The sequence below is a fragment of the Mustelus asterias genome, chromosome 5 (assembly GCF_964213995.1).
Source record: "Mustelus asterias chromosome 5, sMusAst1.hap1.1, whole genome shotgun sequence".
Classification (NCBI taxonomy): Eukaryota; Metazoa; Chordata; class Chondrichthyes; order Carcharhiniformes; family Triakidae; genus Mustelus; species Mustelus asterias.
In genome coordinates this window covers 140,752,026-140,772,610 of record NC_135805.1, presented here as the reverse complement: position 1 = coordinate 140,772,610, position 20,585 = coordinate 140,752,026, and the positions used below count along the sequence as shown (strand labels likewise).

The window sequence follows — 20,585 nt, the reverse complement described above, 5'->3', positions numbered from 1 at the left end:
AGCTGCCATGAACTGAGAGAAGACAGCACCAGCTAGAAAGCTGAGTGGGAGTTTTGTTGTACTGTTCTGTGACCAGGTGCATAGAAGCATATCGTCCGGGCTCACTTGCCTCTGTGGCCTCATGGGGAAGGTTCTCTCCGGCAAAGATCACGTATGGTCCCGCATCAACAGGAACCAGATGTGATAGCCTTGCCGTTAGAACTGGAGGCCGTTAACTCCACCCCCTTCCATGAAGTTCGGGGCAGGGTGTGGTGAGTGCCCCTTGGGCAGTGCCAGCCTGGCACCCATGGGGCCAGATCAGGGTTGGGCCAGACCAGTGGTGGGCATTTGGTTGGCGATGGGGGAGGGGGGTGATTAGGCCATGGAGGCTGCCTATAGCAGCAGAGGCAGTGACAGCTCTCTGCTGCTCTCAGAGCACAGAAACCTGCATATGTGCAATGGCGCGCCCTCTGCTACTATCATCCGACCTTTTGGGCAATTTAGGCCCCGCCCACACCTCCTACTGCGAATTTCTCCCATTTTCACACTTGTTTGACATTTTGAATTTTTTTGGTAAGATCGCCCCCTTCGAAAATCATGGGCATGATCAGAGTCAACATGGTTTTACAAGAGGGAAATCGTGCTAGAGAAATTTATTAGTGTTTTCGGTATGTAGCTAATAGGATAGATAAAAGGCAACAAGTAGATGGTAGTATACTTGAATTTCCAAAGGGCATTCAATAAGGTGCCATACAAAGGGGCAATATGCAACATTAGGGCTTGCAGACTGGAGGTAATATATTAGCATGGACAGATGATTGCTTGATGGACAAGAAACGATGAGTAGGGATAAACAGGGCATTTTCAAGTCGGCAGACTGTAACTAGTAAAGTGCTGCAAGGATTAGTGCTGGGGCCACAGCTATTTACAATCAGTATTAATGATGAAGAGACTGAGAGTAATGTAGCCAAGTATGCTCATGATGCAAAATTAGGTGAGAATGTTAGCTGTGAGGAGAACACAAAGGCAGCAAAAATATATAGACATGTTAAGTGAGTGGGCAACAGGTACCAGATGGAGTATAATATGAGGAAATGTGAGGTTATTCAGAATTTTTATTTTTAAAACTTCCGAATAATGATGCTCATAAACACTTGAGTGCCATCTTACAAGGATCACAGAAAGTTAACATGTAAATGCAGCAAGCAATTAGGAAATCAAGTGGCATATTGACCTTTATTGCAAAAGGTATGGAGTACAAGAATAAGGAAGTCTTGCATTGCTTTGGTGAGACCACAGGAGGAGTACTGTACACAGTTTTGGTCTCCATTTGAGGGAAGGATATACTTGCATTGGAGCTGGTACAGCAAAGCTTCACTACATTGGTTCATTGGATGTGAGACATTGTACAATAAGAGGCTCAGTAAATTGAATCTATATTCTCGAGTTTAGCAGAATGAGAGGTAATCTCATAAAAACACACAAGATCTTGAAGAGGCCCAAAAGATTTAAGACCGAGAGATTGTTTTTGAAGCTAGGGAATCCAGAATATGGGGTCTTTTTTTCATTCATTTGTGGGATGTGGGTGTCACTGGCTGGGTCAGCATTTATTGCCCATGCCTAATTGCCCTTCAACTGCGTGGCTTGCTAGGCCATTTCAAAGGGCATTTAGAGTCAACTACATTGCTGTGGGTCTGGAGTCACATGTAGGTCAGACCAGGTAAGGATAGTAGATTTCCTTCCCTAAAGAACATTAGTGAACCAGATGGGTTTTTACAACAGTTAACTTTTAATTCCAGAATTTTATTGAATTGTTGAATGGTTACTCTGGGACACTGCATGGCAGCACCCTTCACTCAACAAAAAGAGCAATAACACTCCAAACACAAGCAACTGTAAGACAGTAAAATGTCTCGAGCAGATTCATCAGAAGGATCTGAAGAAGAATTAGGAGAAGAGGTAGAGTATGGGATTGAAAGTAGAGAAAGGATAGTTGAAGGTGCAGGAAGATATGCAATGAAGCAGAGGGAATTGGGAAGCTGTGTCATCCACAGAGTAGGGGGAGAAGAAACCCCTATGGTTTGGACTCTAAAGAGTAGAGAGGGCAAGATGTGTGGTAGGGTGGCAAAATCATAAAGAATAAATATTTTTAAATCAATGTGTTGAAGGATAGGGAACAGTAGAAGTCAAAAATGGGCACCAGTGTGCATTATTTTAAAAACTGTTTTCTCTCTTAGAAGCGAGATGGCATGTCCCATCAACAAAGATGCTGAGTTCTTACAAAGGACTGCAAAGGGAAACCATAGGAAAAGAATCTCCAAATAAGATTTTACATGTAAGATGCAGTAGCCTTCAATGAAATGTTGTCAGCATGTTTGTGTTTGCTCTCTGTTTCTACTTTCAATGTGGAGTAACCTCCCCCACATCTGTTAAGCAGTCAGCACCTGCACTGGGCCTGTGAGGGACCACTGAGTTATTTTTTCCTGCTAGGAGGACAGGGTGATTCCCAAAGTTACTTTCATACATCACACTCGCACCTCTATAATGTGGAAGTGAAGGCTCAGGATGGGGAAGAGTCTTCACATAGTCCATTAAACCAGAAAACCCTCACCAAACTGGTTCAGCGCAGTAGTATCGTATGACTATTTGGTCAGCATTTCTACTGTTAAATTCTGTACGGTAGTTCAACTGTGACTGTACACCCTATGGAGCTCCGTTTACCTAAATTGTAATTACCCAATGTGCATAGCTCTAATTAACCTGAGGTGTAACTATGCATTGTACATAGCTCTACCTGTCCTGTAACAATTTACTATTAGGAGCTCCATTTACTGTCCTTGCACATATAACAGTTAAAGTTTGTTAAAGAAAAACATAATGATAGGGAGTGGGTTCCAGCCTTCACTGAGGACAGACAGAGGTAATGGTTTGTCACCCAATTAATCTCCACGTTAGGTGACTTATCAGAAAGCACACCAACTGTATGACTTCAACTCCTATGGTATTTTACAAAAGCTGCTGTATAACTGGGCCATTAGGTATAGTTGTGCGAGCTGCAAGAAAAGAGTTGTATTTTTAAATTAGATGTTGGGTCCCACAGTTAACATTTGACTTGTCCTACTACCTTTGGTGCCTGCCCTTGGTTACAGCAACGTTTGCATTGGAGGGGTAAACTTGAGGAGAATTTCTCTGGTCGCTCTGCAAAACAAAGTTGTGTAACCATTCTTTCTTTAAGTCTTTTCTGAAGATTGCTTCACATTCTTACCAGAATAGTCCTCTGGTAATTAAGTAAATATTGCTCTTCGCAATTTTGTTGGAAATTGTTTCTGAAACAAAACTAAATGTAGAGCAAATTGGATATTTGTTCTAACCTGGCGGTAGGGCATTTTCTCCCAATCATTTTAATTTAATTAACAGAATTACCATAAGCAGCTTCATGTTTTCATTTGAGCTCAATAAAAGCAATAGTGCTGACAAAGAGAAGCTCTATCAATCTCGCATATCCTTTGTGTCAGAGGTAACCATGTCAATTAATGTAATTATAGCATTTGGTGATGAGCTATCCAATTGTGAAATTGTTTTGGGAAAAGCAACAGAAGCACGTTTATTAGCACATGTTCCAAGTTCCCTGTGTATTTACATCAGTTTTAGGCAGTATTGTCAAAATTAGCGTGCGTGTTGTCTGAACCCAGACAAAGTTAAGATACTGGGTTCCTCTTGTGTTATGGTGCAGCTTGTACACCTGTATTTAAAGCCAATAGTTATAAATACACTATGAGTTGGTTTTTATAATGAGATCACTCTGCAGTATATTTTCATAACCTACTGCCCCAGAGTCAAAGGATACAACCATTAGCAATTCCACCTATTTTATTTTGTGATTTTTTTTACTGTAAATGCCGATGGGAAAGTTAAAATGTGTTATTAATTGTGTCCTATGAGCATAACTCAGATTTGGTGCTGGTACAGTGGGTTTTAGGGTAAAACAAGAATTATTGTCAAATGAATGTGTTTAAGTACAAAAATGTACCAGGAAGTAATTAGTATTCTTGGATTGTGTATCCCTTTTCCTCATCTACAGATTACAGATAACAATTGCTCAAGTCATTCCAGCAGTAATACTCTGTCCAGTAATGCATCTAGCAATAGTGATGACAAACAATTTGGTTCTGGTGACTTAATGGATCCGGAATTGCTGGGATTGACGTACATTAAGGGAGCTTCCACCGACAGTGGAATTGACACAGCTCCATGTATTCCACCACCATTGATGGGCACGGTTCATTTGACTGGCAACAGGTCAGCAGTACAAAGCAGAGCGGAGCAGATGGTGCAATGGGTGGATCATTCTGAAAATGGAGGGCCTGAGGATGGACAAGCAAAATCGTACGCTGTTCACAACTACGCTGCTGCAATTTCTGCAAGCCTCGCCACCCAAGGGAGTACTGGTGATCTCAGTGAGATCTCATCACATTCAAGGTATGAAGTGTTGCTAGTTCAGCAAATAAACATAAGATGACTATAATCATTTGTATTTATATAAGGTTAACAGAGCACTTAAATGGGCACCTTTGATCAAGACAGGAAACAGGTACAATGTTGCCTGTGTGATGATACTGTGCCTTTAAAAAAATGTATTTTACCTTATTTTTTTGCAGGTTTTTCTCAGCAGCTCTCGGCATTTTATTTTGGGCACTGAAATGTCTTCAGGCAGTAACCTCCAATTGTTACTGAAGCAATATAATGGACAAAATGTTTAGTTTAATCTGTGTTAATGCAGTGTCCTCGGGTTTTGGGATTGCTGACTGGGGCATGATTTGGGGATATTCGACAGTTCAGGTGATGCCTGGGGGATAATTTTTGCCTACAGCAAAGTCCAAGGTTTAAGTTTCGGTTTAGATGCTGTTTGGACGTGAGACAGAAAGCAGTGGCTTGTTTTCCTCTCTCTCTGGAGTTGAAAATTCTGCTGTCTGTGAATTTCTGTTGGAAGGAGGCAGTTGTATTTCTGTCTGAGAGAGAGGGGCATGCTGAAAATTCCAGGACTGAGAAACCTCGGAGTTTTAATCCAATATTCTAAGGACCAGTTCACAGCAGGTGATAAGTAGCTGCAAAATCCAGCATCACATGAGCCTACTTGCTTTTTGTGCCAAATCTGGAAAGGGGTGTATGTTTGTGAGTGTTGTTTGATTTGGAATATCCTAATTAGCTGTTAAGGTTTGTAAAATGTCATGATTGTTTATTTTTTAATCGGTAAAAGTTATGCTGTTTTCTTCTTATTATATTTTAATTGTGTTCTTAAATAAACTTTGTTTGATAAAAGCTTCCTAGTGGGTCACTTGAATCATACCTGGAGTGAAACACCTTATGCTCACCCTTGCCAAATTCAAATGTAAAAACTTAGGGTCTCGGCTAACTTCATTAAACACCTTGGAGTTTCTGGCCTGGGTCATAACACCTGCTCCAGAAATGTGCACATAACTATTTGGAGTACATTGATTTGCTGATGGTTAAAGGTGTTTTTCTGAAAGAGTTATAGAACATACAACAGTACAGCACAGTTATCTCATAGGATTCTGTAAAACTCCAATCTGGAGTGCATAATGGTACCTTTAAGTAAACACTGGGAACTATACAGCTTTACAAGGCATTAGGTGGCCATATGGCCTGTCATTTCTGTGCTGTCATTTTCTAGAGAAATCCAGCACTAATCTCACTTTCTCCCCTTAGCTGCGAACATTTGTTTCAAATATTTATCCAGTTCGCCCCTAGACGAGGCAATGGTCTCTGCCTTAACTACTCATTGTGGTAAAGCAATTCATTCACCAACAATCCTCTATATAAAGTTTAGCTGTTTCTGAAATACACTAAGAAAAATATTTTTGTGTACAGATTTACTTGCCTAAATATCTTGATTTTATGAAGAACTGAAACATGAAGCATTGCCAAGAATAATAGACTGCTTACTCTATAGAAAAAGTTCTTCAAAATTTACACTCGGCATTCTTTCTTTATAGAATCTTGTAAGATAGAAGGATGTTCTTCAGTCTATCATGTATGTACCAGTGCAATGAGACTGATTTCCTTACTCTTTTCCCATAGCTCAGTGATTTCATTTTTCCTTTTCAAGTATATTTCCAGTTCTCTTCTAAAATTTACTGTTGAATCTGCTTCCACCTACCTTTTGCGTAGTGCATTCCAGGTCATAACAACTTGCTGTATAAAAGAGAAAAAATAGCTTCTTATCAACCCCTGAATATTTTTCCAATTATCATAAATCTTTGTTCTCTGGTTAATATTCTCTACTAATTCAGTTTAATGTCGGATATACTATCTACATAAATTAATACTTTTCAGTTTATATAAGTGTCTATTAAATATGACATTATCTACATGAATTAATACTGTTCTGTTTATGTGACACTGTCTACATGAATTAATACTTCCCCATATATGCAACACTGTCAGTTAATACTCTTCAATTTATGCAACATTGTCTATTAGTTAATATTTTTAGTTTTTGTTTTTGCCTACATGTATTGCTACGCTTCTGTGTATGCAGCACTGTCTATTAATTAATGTTGTTCAGTTCTGACACTGTCTACATGAATTAATATGCGTCCAGTTTTGACCCTGTCTACATGAGTTAATGCTCTTCAATTTATGCATGTCTACATGAATTAATACTCTCTCGTTGATGCAACACTGTATGTGAGCATTAATTTTTCTCTGTTTTTGCAATGCCATTGATATGAATTAATATTCTTCAGTTTATGTGGCATTGTCTATGTGAATGAATACTCCACTATTTTATAGGAACATAGGACTTGGGAGCAGGAGTAAGCTGCAGCTCTTCAAGCCTGCTCTTCCATTCAATAAAATCACGGCTGATCTGGTTGTGGCCTCAACTTCACATTGCTTTTTGCCCTGTTGTAAGTTAAATTAAAATGACCAAAAATGCACAGCTAGTGAAGGCATTGGAGAGTGTGCAGAAAAGATTCACAAGAATGGTTCCAGGGATGAAGGATTTCAATTATGAAGATAGGTTGGAGAAGTTGGGACTGTTTTCTTTGGAGAAAAGAAGCTAAGAGGAGATTTGTTAGTGGTATCCTAAAGCATGGGAGATCTGAACAGAGTTGAGGTCTGGAATGCACTGCCTGAGAATCTAATGGAGGCAGGAAACATAATGGGCTGAATTACCTCCCTCTGCAATAACAATGATTTTCTGATTGAGTTCACAGTGAGGAAAATTGTAAAGATTTTTGACTGACTGTTCAATTATAATAATGCACTGGGTAGGAAAGGAGAGTCCTGTATCATTGCTCTCAGTAATAAATCCTCCAATTGTAATTTGGAAAATCTCATCAAAATCTTTGCATATTCATCAGCCAGATGTGTTACGCATCCATAATGTTCTTACATAAACATGGATGAGGAAATCATTCATTTCCTCCCTACCTGTGTCCATTTACCTCAATCTATAAATCTCCGTCACACAGCCAGGTGGCTCTCAAATCATTCTAGGCATTTTGGCTTCTCTTACCCATCAATTAATTAAAATCACTTCTATCCCACTTTGCAGGAATAGTTTCCTCATAACTGTCCAAAATTTGTCTTTTGGGGATTTTTTTGCATTTAAAAGCTGCCTCAATAACTGTGGTATTATCACTTCCAAAATGACACTTATGCTAATATTTGTGAGTGTTCTGCAATACAGATGTTAGTTACAATACTGACTTTAAGCATTGCAAGTGGGCAGAAATAATTAATCCCATTTAATTAATAATAAGAGTTGGAATTATTAACTGTATGATTGCTCTCTTCCATCCCTTCCCAAACCTGTTTCTTTAGTGGTTCACATCATTCAGGAAGTCCCTCGCCACGTGTTTCTAAAACCAGTGGATCACTTGATGCTTCCAAAGTCTACATAGTGTCTCAAAACAGCCCTCAACAAGTCCTAGGATCACTGTCCGGATCCTACCATCGCCAGGGTGCCATTAATAAATATGTCATCGGCTGGAAGAAGTTGGATGGAAGCCCCACTCCCGAGGAGTCAGAGATGGCGGACTGCAGAAGGTCAGTGATCCAATTGAAAGGAATGCTGTCAGCATTGCCTAATTATTTAATCTAAAGTCTGGTGATTACACGCTTTGAAAACTAGACATGCATCTCCGCATGCACTTTATGTGAAGTGATACATGTTGGTAGGAAGAACGAGGAAAAGCAATTTAAAATAAAGGATACAATCCAAAAGACGGGCCAGGAGCAGAAGGATCTACATAGGCACAATCACTGAAGATGGCAGGGCAGGTTGCAAATACAGTCAATGAGGTATACGGGATCCTGGGTTTAGAAATAGAGGCGTCAAGTACAAAAACAAGACTTTATGGTGAACCTTTATAAAGTTGGACCTCGACTAGAGGATTGTGTCCAATCTGGGCATCAGACTTTAGGAAGAATGTGAAGAGTTTAGAGAGGGTGAAGATTTATGAGACTTTTCAGGGATGAAGGACTTTGGTTAGTGGATAGATTGGAGAAGCTGGGCTTGTTCTTAGAGATGGTTGAGAGGCAATTTGATAGAGGAGTTTAAAATCACGAGGGGTCTGCACAAGATTGGGAGAAACTGTTCCCTTTGATGGAAAGATTGAGATTAAGAGAATACCGATTTGAAGTGATTAACAAAAAATCAGAGGCAACATGAGGGAAAATGTTATTACATAGCAAGTGGTTCGAAATTGAAATAACTGCGAGCACGGTGGAGGATTCAACTGTGGCTTTCAAAAGAGAAATAGGTAACTATCTGAAGAGAAGATTTGACAGGTCGAGGCGGAAAAGGGAGCACTGTAGGATTAACTACGTTGATCTTGCAGAAAGCCAATAGATTGAATGGGCTGATGGCCTGCTTCTGTGTTGTAGCAATTCTATAATTTAGTTCTATTGTGAATTAAAACTGCTTTAAATAGTAGTCATTTTCAATGCTTAGTATCTGCCAAAGATGAAGAGACTTAAAAGTTTTTTAACTTACAAAAACATGACCTGGGGAGGTTGCAACTTTGGGGGTGCCCATCAATAGACCCCAGGGGCTCATTACGAGAGCTAGCCACTTGTCACCACCAGCCTGTGCAGGAAAGTCTGCTGGGCTAGCTGCTTGGCATAGGCCTCTCTCACCACTGTTTAAATGCCAGTGGCAGAGGGATGCACCCCTCTAAATTGCCCACTAAACGATTCAATTGGCTCACTAACTGATGGGCTGGCCAACACTACTGGTATAATTGTAATAGGGAAGAGACTGGCAGCTAGGTGGTGGGCAGGCTACCCTCTAGATTTAATGTGCACCTTCCCACCCTTAAACCCACTGGAGGGAGAAATATTAAATCTACCCCTCTGTTTCTTTCTACAGTGAAAATAATGCCTTTAGAAATTAAATATTTAAGTTTGATTATATCATAGACAATGATATAAGTATAGATCTTACTGTAGAAATACTTGAAAGCTGACAAATAAGACTAATATTAAACGTGTGAAAATTAATGCAAATCTAACTTAGTACCTGTGATACACAAGTGCAAGCCGTTAAATGGTAGTGAGCAGCGCTAAAGAATGGTAGGTTGCAGTGTGCTAGTATAGTTGCCAGCAAGACAGGAAAGACCAGGGGTCCAATTTTCCAGGCTCGCTGCACTTCTTGTGTAGCGCAGTGCGCTGGGAAGTATCAGCTGGGGGGGGCTTCTATCAGGAGTTGCGATCGGCATCCAACTGATCGCAACTTCCCCAGGTTCTTTTTTAGAACGTAATCAGCCTCGTGCCAGAAATCAGCGTGAGGCTGATTACAAGATGAAAATCTTCATTTCCATATCATTAATGGTATCATTGGACTCGCTAATGTTTTCCAGCCCCCCCCCCCTCCCACACTTGCCAAGAGAGATTCCCATCAGCGGAAAATAAAGATGATCCCCATCAACAGGGACCAGGCGTGATCACCTCACTGGTGGGGACAGAGGCCATTAAGTCCCCTCCAGAAGGCCAGGGGCAGTGGTGGGTGCCCCTTGGGCAGTGCCAGCCTGGCACCTTGGCAATGTCAGCCTTGCACCTGACACTACCCACTAAGCACACTGGCACTACTCACTGGGCAGTGCCTAAGAGGCTGGGCTTTAGGGAGCATGGCCTTTTGGGAGGTGGGCCGATTGGTAGTGGTGGTGGTGGGACCCGCTCTGCGTTAGGGATTGGTGGGGTTGGGAGGGAGGAGGATGATCAGGGCTGGCCTTGGCCCATTGGGCACTTACATTTTTGGGGGGAAATTTGCCCCCCACTTGAAGACAAGGCACTCCCCAGTGAGAAGCTGAATGCGTAGAGACTGAATCAAAATAGGTAGCTCCTGCATGCCTTCTGGTGGCTGCTTACAGCAGTTCTGGTAGAGCTTTAGCACCACATTGCTCCCTCAGAGTATCGAGCAGTGCTTCCCAAACCATGTCCCAATGTGACAGCATTTTGACACTTGAAAATTAACAAGGCCCAGATACCAGAAAAAACAAAACAACAATTAAACAGGATAATAACATTAAATATATAATTATTAAAGTTCATCTCTTACAGATCAACATATAATGATCAGACAGATTATTACTGAAATGGGTATAAATTGAGGGGGTGGATGCTCAGCGAGACCTTGGCGTCCTCATGAAAGTAAGCACGCAGGTACAGCAGGCAGTAAAGAAGGCAAATGGTATGTTGGTGGTCTTAGCAAGAGGATTTGAGCATAGGGGTAGGGATGTTTTGCTGCAATTGTACAGGGCATTGGTGATGCCACACCTGGAGTATTGTGTGCAGTTTTGGTGTCCTCATGTGTGGAAGGATGTTCTTGCTGTAGAGGGAGTGCAGCAAAGGTTTACCAGGCTGATTCCTGGGCTGGCAGGTCTGTCATATGAGGAGAGACTAAGTCGGTTAGGATTATATTCACTGGAGTTTAGAAGAGTGAGAGGGGACCTTATAGAAACTTATAAAATTCTAATGGGGTAGATTCAAAAAGAATGTTCTCGATGGTGGGGAAGTCCAGAGCTAGGGGTCATAGTTTGAGGATAAGGGGTAAACCTTTTAGAACTGAGGTGAGGAGAAATTTCTTCACCCAGAGAAAGGGGAATGTGTGGAATTCACTACCACAGAATGTAATTGAGACCAAAACGTTATCTGATTTCAAGAAGAAATTAGATATAGCTCTTGGGGCTAAAGGGATCAAGGAATATGGGAGGAAGGGTGGGATCAGGATATTGAATTTGATGATCAGCCATGATTAAAATGAATGGCAGCGCAGGGCCAAATGACCTACTCCTGCTTCTTGTTTCTATGTAATAATACAACTTATAAAAATGAACGTTTGAGTTCCTAAGTTACTTTGTAAAAATGTAATTATTTTATGTATTCATGTAGGTTTCAGCCAAGCTCCCCAGACTCAGTGAAGTCTCTCGCCTCAGCCCCAGACACATTGTAATCAGCTCCTATTCCCCCCCACACATGCACATGCCCAGATTTTACAGCAAGGCAGTTACCCGCTACCCTTGATTGAAAAGTTCACTGGCACTGTGCCAACCAGAAACCCAGCCGCCCTGCAGCAATATTGTGCTTGTGGCAGCCTTAATTGAGTTAGATTAAAATCATGTAGTGACCACCGGACTTGGGGTTAGATGAATGGATCCTGGACTGTAGGTAAGTCCTAGATTTTGGTTGGATCTGCCTGGCAGACCTCAGTGAGGGGCGGATGGGCTTGGGGTGGAGGGATTTTGGAGGGCATACCCCCTGATGTGCACAGAGGATGCTCCAGCCTGAGCAGTAAATGTTGCCGGGCTCTTTGCCTTGCCCTCACCTTCGCCAGCCACAAGTAACATTGCAGCAGAGGTGGAATGAGGCCTCTAAGTGGCTGTTGATTGGTCATCAGGGCCTCAACAGACTCAAATATGACCGGCTGCCTAACATCTTATACAGGATGAGGGGGGGGGGGGGGGGGGGAGAAGAGCTGTAAAATTCATCCTTCATATCTCTGTCATCCAACCCCCACTCACTCACTGAGCAGCCCCATTTCCCATTCCACCTCCCACCCTTCACTTAGGACCCCCACTTTCCAACAGACCTCCCTTCTCTACACGCATACACACACATACCTCAGTTCCACACACAACACACACACGCACACACACACACACACACTAAGAACCCCGTTTATCCTTATCCTCCCTTTTGGTTTAGTTTTCAGTATCTATGAAGCAGAGTGGCTATCCTTTTTTAGAATGTTGTGGGTAGTCTCAGCTGCTGTGGTGAAATTTGTTATAAAAGTCAAGATGTGAGTAGAGTTTTCAGAGCAGATTGTTGGAGGTGGATTGGCCTGAAGCTTCCTCTGAGATGGAAGCTCTTGATAAAAAGGATATATTTCTTCAACTTTATAGTTACAGAGCATCAATCAGTCAGGGAAAAGCCTGAAGGAAGAGCTGCATAATTGTAATAATGTTGAATTAACACAACATGGCAAAGGAATTCATTCTACTGAGTTCCCTCATCAGTTGTTTTTCATTTGTTCACAGGATGCGAGTGTCACTGACAAGGGCAACATTTATTGTCCATCCCTAATTGCCCCCGAGAAGGTGGTAGTGAACTGCTGCAGATTGTGTGGTGTAGGTACATCCACACAATGCTATTAGTTAGGGCCACTGGGGGTCAAACAAAATTTTAAAGGTTAAGTTTGATAGATTTTTATTGGGTGAGGGTATTGAGGGTGTATCGCAAAGGTGAGTAAATAAAGTTAATATGCAGACCTGCCATGATTTAATTGAATGATAGAATAGACTTGAGAGGCTCAGTGGCCTCAAAGTAATAAGATGATTAAATGTATTTGTGCAGAAAAAGGGAAAGCAGAATTAAATTCCATATATTTATAGGGTTGTAAACTGATGAAAATTAGTTTCTCTTTTGTTTCATTCAAAATGTTATTTTCTCCCCAATCTATGTACTTGGGCGCTGATAAATTAGGGTCCTGTTCTCATCCAGTCGGAGATTTACACAGGGTGACAGACAGGTTAATTTAATTTTCTCTTTCCTGACTTTTACTGAATGAATTCCCACAATGGAGCATGCATTATGTGAATAATAAATACACTATGCTTCGATGCTGTATCATTGAAATAAATCCCGTTGAACTGATATCCAAGGAGACTTGTTTTAAATTGTTTGATCAAAGATGTAGAGCGTTCTGATTGGATGGAGTGCAATTTTGCACTGACAGCATTGCAAGCATGGGATTAACATGTTAAACCTGTCAGTTATACCACTTTGTTTGCATCAACACTCTTCCTTGATCATACTTGTCAGACTCAGTGGTTTGTTACACTTTTTCACAACCTAAACATGAAAGTTCCCATTTTCAGACAAACAATTCATGGGATATGGGCATCACTGCCAAGGCCCATCCCTAATTGCTCTTGGGAAAATGGTGGAGAGCAGTCACCTTGAACCACTGCACTACTTGTGGTTTAGCTACGTCTGAAAAGGAAGACGTTCCATTCTATCAAAAATACAGCCTTCATCTCCTCCTCCATATCCAAATTTCTACAATCATTAGGGTTTCCTGGATGAGAAGAAAGAAGATCATCTGCTGTTCCTGTAGTTTTATTTGAGCTTAACTTGCAAGATGGTTACAACCCAAGAATACTTCATGCTTCTTGTGTTTTACAATGTACAATCTGACTTGCCCGATCCATTTTATTAACCTGCTACTTAATGGCCTTTTGAAATAGCTCCCTGACCGCCCCCGCCCCCAGCCGATTCAGATTTTGAGATTTGATGTCAGTCATCAGATCTTTAAAAGCCAATATGTTGGAAGGGAAGAAAGAGACGAGTGTGGTACTGTGGGTAACCCTTTCATCTCCAGAACAAGTTTCAAATGCATTTATCAATGGGTATATACTCAGCAGAGAAATGGCTCCACCCATCACACCTCTGCAACTTCATAACATTATGTTCAAATCTGTAACTTTTAATCTTTTAACTCTGAACACCCTCCTTATCAGTTATAAAGCCTTTATCACATCACCCTCCCAACCTTCAGAGCCTCCTGGAAACTTATCCGTCAGACTTCACTTTCTGTCACTTCGCCCAGTTGCTCTTCTGCTGTACATCTACGAGTGGGATTACTGAAATTGTTCTCTGAGATGACAGTATAGAGCATGTACACATTGGACCAAATCCCTCCCTCTGGGCTGCAACAATTCTATGATTCTAAAAGCTTGACAACGTTCAAGACAGAGCAGCCTCCTTGACTGGCGCAACATCCACAAACATTTTCTCCCTCCACCACCGATAAACAGTAGCAGCCATGTGTATCATCTACAAGATGCACTGCAGGAACTTCTTCAACAGCACCTTCCAAACCATGACCACTACCATCTAGAAGGTCAAAGGCAGCAAATATATGGGAACACCTAGAGGTTTCCCTCCAAGCCACTCACCATTCTGACTTGGAACAATATTGCCATTCCTTCACTGTCACTGGGTCGAACTCTTTTTTAACAGCACTGTTGGATGTACCTATGCCACATGGACTGCAGTGATTCAAGAAGGCAGCTCACCACCACCTTGTATGGGGCGAATGGGATGGGCAATAAATAAATGCTGGTCTAGCTGGCGAAACCCACATTTAAAAAAAGTACCTTGAGACAATTGATGTATTAAAGAGACTACATGAATGTAAACTTTTAATAGTATACTAATTATGTTACTTACATTGTTAAGATACACAGACTTTGATCATACAAATATAAGAAAGCTGGGACACTGGGGAAGAGTGGAGAGGAATGAGACTGAACAAAGTCAATAAACTCTCAGTAAAGAAAAGCTCTGTGTCTTGGTTTTGGCTTCAGCAACTAGCTTGGATCCTATTAACACCAACTTTCTAGAAAGCATAGGAAATCTGAACACTGAGCCATTAACAAGAATTGAGTAATGTAAAGATTTTAAAGATCTACAGTATTCTCCAAAGTTAATTTTCTTTTTTTAAATTAAAAAGTTGTTGCAGATATTAATTGCACATACAGGCTGGCTTTTCGCAATGACAGAGAACCTCACCAGTAGCTGCCTTCACTCGTGTCTGGTATTGGTGAACTGTGTGAAATACAACGTGCAAAGATTGGTTCTGATGAAGGGTCATCTAGACTGAAAACGTTGGCTCTATTCTCTCCCCACAGATGCTGTCAGACTTGCTGAGATATTTCAGCATTTTCTGTTTTTGTTTCAGATTCCAGCATCCACAGTATTTTGCTTTTATCTTAGTGTTTAACTCACTGCTACTTCTCTTCTAGGAATGCTTTCCCTGAAGAAGTACTGCTCTTCTCTCCGACAGTTCTGACGAAGGGTCATCTAGACTCGAAACATTGGCTCTATTCTCTCCCCGCAGATGCTGTCAGACATGCTGAGATTTTCCAGCATTTTCTGTTTTTGGTGCAAAGATTAGAACTGGTGGGAGTAGTTTCAAACTTTGTGGAGTCCTTTGTAGAGGTGGGGGAGTACCCTTTTAAATAGGGTTTGGCACACCTTTGAGGGAGGTCCAGTGCCTGTTAGGGAAGCTCAGGCACTCTTTGGGAGATATCAGGTGCTCGTTAGCAAGGTATGATGCTCTTTGGGTGGTCTTTAAGAGAGGTTTAGGGTTGTTAAAAGTGGACATAAATGTACATTAAAAAGTATATAAACTCAGTGGGACTGCCAAGAGTTGTCAAAAAACACTGTGGTGTGTTTAAAAAAATAATTCTTGTTATTTACTCATCTAATAAGCCTGAGGGTTATCATTATTGGATTTGTACTGTAAGATTAATTTCACAACTTTCCATTATTACGGTGGTGAATCTTCCATTTCATAATTTGAATGACAGCTCCAAGTGATTGACTGTTTGAAGTGGGACTATCAATTCCATTTTATAAAGGATTAAGCACTTCAATGTAATGTTTGTACCTATCATGAGGGTTGGTCCAGCTCAGTTGGCTGGACAATGATGCAGAGAAATGCTAACAGCCTGGGTTCAATTCCTGTACCGGCCGAGGTTATTTATGAAGACTTGCCTTCTCAGCCTTTCCCCTCAACTGAGATGTGTTGATCCTCAGGTTAAATCACCACCAGTCCACTGCCCCCCTCAATAGGGAGAGCAGCCTCGAGTCATCTGGGACTATGCAACTTTACTGTTAAGGGAGTATTTAGTTGAAGGAATTTTAATGTTGTGAATGGGCTTTTATAAATGAGAGTTTGGGAAAAAAAGTCTACAATAGACTTTATTTTGTTTAATCTCAGCATAGCTTCTGAGGACTATCCATGGTGGATGCTGGGAAAGTTGGCATGGGAGGTGTAAGTGCAAAAGGTAGAGTTATGGGTTGACATTAGTTCACATACGGGCTTATAAAGGGTCATTAAGGATGGGTGGAGCAGCATAGGTTGACATGGAGGATATGAAGAGTTATGGAGGATTGGATTGAAGGCATAAGGTGGCATGGATGGGGCATGGGGAGGGTGTGAGGGGTGACGGAGAGTTGTTTTTTGGTTTCAATATGTTTTTAAAAATCAAAGACAGAGTGCCGTTGCACCGAGGCAGACCTTCCACCCTTCTCTGCATTAATTCAGTCACCTGGTCTGAATACCCTGGAACAACAATCCTAATTTCTGGGGCACTTCTGCCTGGGTCAGGTTTGTGGAGCCAGGAAATAACAGAGAAAGCTCAGGCCACAGTGTTAGTAACTGATCTAAAAACTAAATGTCCACAAAACCCACTGAAATATTTTTAAAGTATTTCATTTTTTGTTCTAGATTTCTCTGAATGTAAAAACTAAAGTAAAGGGGTACACGGTGGCACAGTGGTTAGCTTGGGTCACAATCTGTGCGGAGTTTGCATATTCTCCTCGTGTCTGCATGGGTTTCCTCCGAGTGCTCCGGTTTCCTCCCATTGTCCAAAGTTGTGCAGGTTAGGTTGCTTGGCCATGCTAAATTGCCCCATGGTGTCAGGGGGACTAGCAGGGTAAATATGTGGGGCTACAGGGATAGGGGCTGGGTCGGGTTGGTGCAGGCTCAATGGGCCGAATGGCCTCCTTCTGCATTGTACGATTCTATGGATTCTAAATCAAGTTCTGGAAAAAAATGTTTTTCTTGTATTATAGACTATAAAGAGTCTGTAGATTTTAAAGCCTCAGTGTGTAACTGATAAAACCTTTCTCTGAATAATATATAGGAAATATAGTTTGCAATTGTAGGCGATTCTACATGTGTCAAAAGTAACCTTTCACTCGGGGAAATGCCAGTAAATCATAATAACAGTGTTGAATAAACGCTGGCTGCACAGAAATATACACAATTCTGACCAAAAGGCATTGTATTAAGTCCTTTAGTCCAACATTTTAACATAAATGGATTAAATTGCTGTGTTAAAATGCCATTCAAATTAATTTAAAATGTTAAACATCACATATCTACCTAAGCGCACAATTTCAAACGAGTTCCCTTTACTTGGCATTGAATATCTAGAGAAAGGGCAAATCTGCAGAATTTTGAAATGTTTTTAAAATGAAGTAATTTTCTGGGACCATATTTTCTATCAAAACTCTAATTCTAACCAGTTGTACATTTATTTTCTGAATACTTCCTTCCTTCATGTGTGCCCCACCCAAAGGTAGATCTTTGGTCATTATCTCATCCTTAGCTGTTTTCTTGGTAGTTTTGTCAGTGGTGGTTTGCTCTTGCATTCCACTCATGGGCAGGAGGCATGTCCAAAGTCTACCACTGCCAGAACGGGAGGTCAAACCCACACTGTTGGTATTCATCTGAACCACATGCTAACAATCCAAGATAACCGGCCCATTCATTCTGTGAATACTGGTAAACTGTGACCCATACAATTTATTCCTGCATTTCTTTCCAAATTCATGCCTTGTATTTTTGTGTATACTACAGTGAATTATGTGTGATCTTAAATAGGGAGAGTTCCTCATTAGATCCCAGTTCACAGTGACAAATTCAAATTTTTAATACATGAAATATTACAGTTCCCACCAATGCAACCTGTGTACGTGTTGGTGCGATGCGTAATCCTCTAACATTGCTGAAAATTATGGCCAGCCCAAGACAAGTGGGTATTCTGCCATGATGCACTGTTCCACCCTGGAAGATGCTTCTGGTGGGCACGGGAGAACAAATTGCCCCAGGGTGTGGGGTCTTGTGTCTCATACTCTTATGTCCTTCTCACTGGAGTCAGTCACTTCACACTCCTGCATCTCTGACTCCACTCCCAGGAATCAGTCACGCCACAGTGTCCTCTATATGTGCCACTCCCAGGATCAGTCATCTCTGTTCCCAAGCCACCACCTTCATTCCTCTGTCTGGTTTGAGGCTAAACTAGACTATTTACAACCTTGAGGTGTTGGATTTGACCCTAGATGAATTTCCAAAAATACATCCATTCCTTCACCAAGACCACTAACGTCTCCTGATTCCAACCCTGTGAAGCTGATCTGCTGCTGAAACCATCTTCCAATTCTTTGTTATCTCTAGATTTGACTATTTCAATGCTTTCCTGGCTGACTTCCGAATTTAAACCCACCCTGTAGGGATGTAGGAGTAGCGTTAAGAGAGAAATGAGGAGGGCAAAAAGGGGACACGAGATTGTTTTGGCAGATAAGGCAAAGGAGAATCCAAAGAGCGTCTACAAATACATAACGGCCAAAAGAGTAACGGGAGAGAGTAGGACCTCTTAAGGATCAACAAGGTCATCTATGTGTGGATCCACAAGAGATGGGCAAGATCGTAAATGAATATTTCTCATCAGTATTAACTGTTGAGAAAAGCATGGATGTTAGGGAACTTGGGGACATAAATAGTGATGTCTTGAGGCGTGTACATATTACAGAGAAGGAAGTGCTGGAAGTCTTAAAGTGCATCAAGGTAGATAAATCCCCAGGACCTGATGAAGTGTATCCCAGGACATTGTGGGAGGCTAGGGAGGAAATTGCAGGTACCCTAGCAGAGATATTTGAATCATCTATAGTCACAAGTGAGGTGCTTGAAGATTGGAGGGTGGCAAATGTTGTGCCTTTGTTTAAAAAGGGCTACAGGAAAAAGCCTCGGAACTACAGGCCTGTGAGCCTCACATCTATGGTGGGTAAGTTGTTGGAAGGTATTTTGAGAGACAGGATCTACAGGCATTTAGAGACGCAAGGACTGATTAGGGACAGTCAGCATGGCTTTGTGAGCGGAAAATCACTTCTCACAAATTTGATTGAGTTTTTTGAAGGGGTAACCAAGAAGGTAGATGAGGGCAGTGCAGATGTTTTCTACATGGACTTTAGCAAGGCCTTTAACAAGGTAGGTTGTTGCATAAAGTTAAATCTCACGGGATCCAGGGTGAGGTAGCTAAATGGATAACAAACTGGCTTGATGACAGAAGCCAGAGGGTGGTTGTAGAGAGTTGTTTTCAAAGTGGAAACCTGTGACCAGCGGTGTGCCTCAGGGATCAGTGCTGGGTCCATTATTTTTGTCATTTATATTAATGATCTGGATGGGAATATAGGGGGCATGGTTAGTAAGTTCGCAGATGACACCAAGACTGGTGGCATAGTGGACAATGAAGAAAGTTATCTCTGATTGCAATGGGATCTTGATCAATTGGGCCAGTGGGCTGACGAATGGCAGATGGAGTTTAGTTTAGATAAATGCGAGGTGATGCATTTTGGTAGATTGAACCAGGGCAGGACTTACTCAGTTAATGGTAGGGTGTTGGGGAGAGTTACAGAACAAAGAAGATCTGGGGTACAGGTTCATAGCTCCTTGAAAGCGGAGTCAAAGGTGGAAAAAGCATTCAGCATGCTTGGTTTCATTGGTCAAAACATTGAATACAGGAGTTGGGACGTCTTGTTGAGGTTGTACAAGACATTGGTAAGGCCACATTTGGAATACTGTGTACAGTTCTGGTCATCCTATTATAGAAAGGATATTATTAAACTAGAAAGAGTGCAGAAGAGATTTCCTAGGATGCTACCGGGACTTGATGGTTTGGGTTATAAGGAGAGGCTTGATAGACTGGGACTTTTTTCTCTGGAACGTAGGAGGCTGAGGGGTGATCTTATAGAGGTCTGTAAAATAATGAGGGGCATAGATCAGCTAGAAAGTCAATATATTTTCCCAAAGGTAGGGGCGTCTAAAACTAGAGGCATAGGTGAGAGGGGAAAGATACAAAAGGGTCGAGAGGGACAATTTTTTCACACTGAGGGTGGTGGGTGTCTGGAACAAGCTGCCAGAGGTAGTAGTAGAGGCGGGACAATTTTGTCTTTTAAAAAGCGTTTAGACAGTTACATGGGTAAGATGCGTATAGAAGGATATGGGCCAAATGCGGGCAATTGGGACTAGTTCAGGGGTTTAAAAAAAGGAGTGGCATGGATTGGTTGGGCCAAAGGGCCTGTTTCCATGCTGTAGACCTCTATGACTCTATATAATTGAGCTTATCCAAAACTCTGCTGACCATATTCTATTTACCCATTACCCCTGTGCTTGTTGACCCGTCAGGCAACAGCTTAACTTTAAAATTCTTATCCTTGTTTTTAAATTC

General features: G+C 41.5%; 1 protein-coding gene across 2 annotated transcripts in view; it reads left to right on the top strand.

Annotated features, from left to right (window-relative positions):
- The window catches only part of LOC144493849 (signal-induced proliferation-associated 1-like protein 2), a 490,731-nt gene that overhangs the window by 394,482 nt on the left and 75,664 nt on the right, over window positions 1-20,585 (top strand). For both annotated transcript variants that reach the window (XM_078213418.1, XM_078213417.1), the window contains 3 exons: window positions 2,217-2,314; window positions 4,061-4,458; window positions 7,828-8,052. In XM_078213418.1, coding sequence (XP_078069544.1) covers window positions 2,217-2,314; window positions 4,061-4,458; window positions 7,828-8,052 — 721 coding nt within the window. The remainder of the gene's footprint in view (window positions 1-2,216; window positions 2,315-4,060; window positions 4,459-7,827; window positions 8,053-20,585) is intronic.